Source organism: Chiloscyllium plagiosum, chromosome 9 (genome assembly GCF_004010195.1).
Source record: "Chiloscyllium plagiosum isolate BGI_BamShark_2017 chromosome 9, ASM401019v2, whole genome shotgun sequence".
Classification (NCBI taxonomy): Eukaryota; Metazoa; Chordata; class Chondrichthyes; order Orectolobiformes; family Hemiscylliidae; genus Chiloscyllium; species Chiloscyllium plagiosum.
Genome location: NC_057718.1, coordinates 25,419,662 through 25,424,048, shown reverse-complemented (window position 1 = coordinate 25,424,048; position 4,387 = coordinate 25,419,662). Strand labels below are relative to the sequence as shown.

At 41.7% G+C, this 4,387-nt stretch overlaps 1 protein-coding gene across 1 annotated transcript; it reads right to left on the bottom strand.

Moving 5' to 3' along the window:
* Positions 1-234: 234 nt before the first annotated feature.
* On the bottom strand, positions 235-4,141 carry zgc:112001 (uncharacterized protein LOC550384 homolog). Its single transcript, XM_043695596.1, has one exon. It carries the CDS (start codon positions 3,926-3,928, stop codon positions 3,053-3,055), a length of 876 nt encoding a protein of 291 aa, XP_043551531.1. The 5' UTR covers positions 3,929-4,141; the 3' UTR covers positions 235-3,052.
* Positions 4,142-4,387: the final 246 nt, after the last annotated feature.

The following is a 4,387-nucleotide window of genomic DNA, read 5'->3' as shown; positions in this document are numbered from 1 at the left end:
AACAAGTGCAATTAAAAAGGTAAAAATAGAGTAACTGAAAACAAAGACTGCAAAACTTACATGGGCTTTTTCTGGTCTCCTGGAATAGTTATAATACAATGTTTAGAAGAACTGCACAAGATTACAGAAACAAAATATTTCAAATTGTTATTTAAAATTGTGCAATTAATGCTACAGTCCAAATTTTTCAAGATATCTAAGAAGAGGAATCATTGAATATTGGTGGATAGATTACTGTAATAAATATGTGCAACAGCAAAGCAAAAAGCTAACTGGGTGCACAACTAGTGGAATATAAAGCACATTTCAAAAAATGATCTTTCGGCTGCATAGGCCATTAAACAATCACATATAGAGCATTATGTACAAATCTAAGCACAGTCATAGAAATATCCAGACACTGAAAAGAGCACAAATAGTAACATCCTAAGGTATCTGGAATGTGAGGAGAGGGTAAAAAGCCTGGAAACATTTAATCAAGGGAGGAAAAAAGGCTTGAATAGTATACTATTGAGACATTCAGGATTATTAAGGAAATGGTAAAGACAATTTTAAAATTTCTGCAAACGTTAGAAGCAACATGAAGCTTAGAAGAGATCAGGTTTAATACCTTTATGTAGGGGTTGGTTGCATGCAAGGAATGTATTACCCAGAAAGAAAATGGGGGAAAAAAGTGAGAAATTTTAAAGGAGAGTTGGATAGAAATGAAATGGGCCCTAGAAGGGTAGTGTGGTTTTTAGGAATAGTAGTTACTGTCTTTTCAGCCCGATACCTTTTAAAGTAGCTTTTTGCTATGATATTAGCATTAGGTTCAGTGCCATGCTGTGTTGTAGCCTTTAGGAATGATTACTCCAACAGAATTGCTAGTTTCCTGCATCTGCCTGGATTCTGCAGCTTCATGGAAGTCTGATATGGTATTATTTCACTATCAACATTTATGCTAAAAAGGTTCTAGAGCAGCAACAATTCCATTCCAAACATACAAATAATCAAAATGGTACACTGGGCAAGAGTTTCTATCCGAATTTTAAAATTACTAACCAAGACATTTATTGGAATTTTGCCATATTTATTACTTTTAAATAAATTCATTCCACACTCATGCATTTTGGCGATACAAAAGATGTCCATTCATACTTACACATGCGCTTATAATTCGATTTTAAATTAGTTGCTATCCAATAGAAATCACTAGCCAGCCAAAGACTTACAGCAACACTGTTTTAGATACCTTGACTAATTTTGTAGAACATGCCTTTCAGATACATAAATATACTTTGTATCTATGCAATAACTTGTCTGGTCTTTCTACATGTGACTCCAGACCCACAGCTATGTGGTTGATTCTTAAGTGCTCTCTAGGCAATTAATTGTGGGCAATAAATGCTGGCCTAGTTAGCAAAACCCACATTCTATGAACAAATAAAAAGAAAATTCAGTCAACCCCGCTGACTCGAACGTTCTTAGCTCTGTACTATCCTACAGCCCTACACACCAGCTCAGATATATATGTTTTTCTAAATTCTGATCTCTTGATCATTCCTGATTTTCACTTCATTTTTGAGACCCATGCTTAGAGGTTGTCAGCTTTGCATTTCCCTCCATAAACCTTACTTCCTTACTATATATCCCGTATTTGGTGAATTCTTTTCAATCTATTAGTTTGGCCATGATTTTGGTCATCACTTCTAAGATCTCTTCAGATGAAGTTGTATTACATTTTGCTCGATAATGCTCTTATTAAGTACCTAGGGGTGGTTTATTACATTCAAGGTGTCATCTTATCAGAAGTTGGTGTTGATGCACTCATAGGAATTATGACCTGTTAGTCTATTTTTTATCATTCCATCTTGTCAACAAATGGACAGAAAGATTAAAATATATGGTCATACAGGTAAATATTAATACCGCATATCCTTTATTGACATTGAAAACTCTTCTATTATTCATGAACCAGAAATTAGTAGCACCTAGTTCATAATAAGGCATGTTCAGCTAGTGATTAAAATATTGAATAACAGCTCTACTGTTGCAATAAATAATTAAATATTTTATATTTAATAAACAAATATACATGAATAAAAGTTTCAGAAAATAAAAATCTGTTAAATGTACATGTAAAAATGATTAAAATCCTCAATAATGGGTATGTACATTTGTGAAAGGTTAATTAGCATATACATTGATAAGCTTTGGCACTAATTCAAACCTTAAATACAATTTGTTGGCTCTATAGCTCAATCATGTTCATTTTTACATAGATAATAAGCATGCAAATCTATTCATTTCATATCATTTTCTCTATTATAACAATGGTTCCTCACATATTTTGTTAGTGTTTCTCTGGAGTACTTGAATTTGATTTCGAGAATTTCGCAGTCATGTTCCCCTCTGGTTGGGACCAGTCCACACGCTTTTATAACAAGGTGCGTTGAGGGCTGAAGGTTATGCCCGCATATCCCATAATGAAACCAAAAAAGAACTACGTTACTTTTAAATATCTGTTCCCCCTACTCCAGCGATGCACAGCCATGCTACGACGTGTTAAGTTTCATTCTCTGACAAAATTAAGCCTCACATTTTTCTCGTTCTATCAACTCACGTTCAATGCGGTTACCAGGAATCCAATCCACAAACAGAATTCACTTACAATACATGCAGACATGGACAGCCTGCATCCGTACGGTATTAAACCCGACAATGCAGTTAGATAGAATCGAGTGGCAATTTTCCTCTTAGATTCAGGCAATATATCATTAAGCAGCAGTGTATATAGCAATTCCGTTCAGCACTTTCTGCACCCGGTATGTTAAAAACAAAAGATTTTTTATCGTGTTATCTGTCAGCCAACTTTGCAATGCCCCTGATTTTCAACGCCAGTACTTAATCTGTGATGGGGTGACCCAGCTAAAAAATGTATCAAAAAGTATAACACGCCATGCAGTATCATTAGAGGACTATTTTGTATTTGATGCAACAGCATGCTCCGGCAGAAACAATTAATTCACGTTCAAAAATGCCTCTCAGGGAAAATTCGAAGTCTTGTGGTACGCTACAGGACATCCACACAGCGGAATGTCGATATTCCTAAAGGCAATGGCTTTAGGGACTGGGGTATGGGCAATTCCTTGATGCTAGCTGGGAATCTAGACGGTGGAAGGCATTTTAAAATGCCCTGCATCGAGATGAGGAATAAAGTGGCGGGTGCTTTCCCGCAGAGGTAGTTGTATTTCTCCTCCCCCAGAAGCCCATTCCACTCAGTCGGGTTGTCCTCCAGAGCCCTCTTCATTTTGAACTGCAGACTGGACATGAACAGCAGCAGCTGGTCGATGCAGAGCCTCTTGGACTCGACGTTGATCTTTGACACCCGGAGTTGCTCCAGGATGACATCGAGAGGGGTCAGCCCCTTGCTGTCCACGATCTTGGGCGAGGCGCCGCTGCCCAGTAACATGAGCACAGTCTCGGCCCTGAGCAGCTCACACGCCAAGTGCAAAGGGGTCTTGCCGTCCTCGATGTGGAAGCAGCCTTTCCTGTTGATGTAGGACTTGAAGCCCGGCAGTTGGTGGGTTATCTTCAGGATCAGCCCAAGGATGTCCTTGCGGTCATACCTGACCGCCATGGCGAGGTGAGGGGCCGAGGAAGGGCAACAGCAGAAGCGATCCCCGGGCACCTCCAGGGCCTCGTCCGGGTAATGGCTTAGCAGGTATTGGGCGTACGGGAGGTGATTGTGTACCACTGCGTACAGGAGGGCCTCTGAAGGCGAGTAAGTGCGGAGGGTGGTGCTGTCTTCCCAGTAAAACGATTCCATCGTCCTCATGTCCTCTAGCATCCAGACGGGCTTGCGGTCTCTAACTGCCTGGTAAAACATATAGGAGAGGAACTTACACTGTCTTTCATCGTCCTGGCTGGAAGCTGAGTTGCTGCACATCCTACAGGGAGAGGTGCCAGCTAAAGTTGTCCACTCACAGATTGCCAGATGGTCTCCTTATCCCTTTGCTCCCCCTCTATTTTTTTTTCCCCCAAAAAAGATTCACTCCTTACGCGAACCCAAGGGTCAAACCTGTCCAGTGCATTTTCACCGCAGTCTTCTGCAACAGTCTCGTCCGTCCAACAGGGCTCAGGAGCTCAACGGGATGGACCTTCCGGATCTCTCTCTCTCTCTCTCGCCGCTAGCGCCGCTCATCTGGCGTGCAGGCGCCGCTCGGTGGTCCGCAGCGCGGGCTCACGGCTCGCTCTCCTCCGCCTCTGGGAGCGATCCGCCTGGCCGGGCAGACCCGGGGCCACCAGGTTGAGGGTGCAAGTGACCCCCCGGCGCCACAGCAGACACGATGGGCAGAAATAAAGGGACAGGGGCAGGCGAAAGTGACACCGGATAGCCGGCACCGAA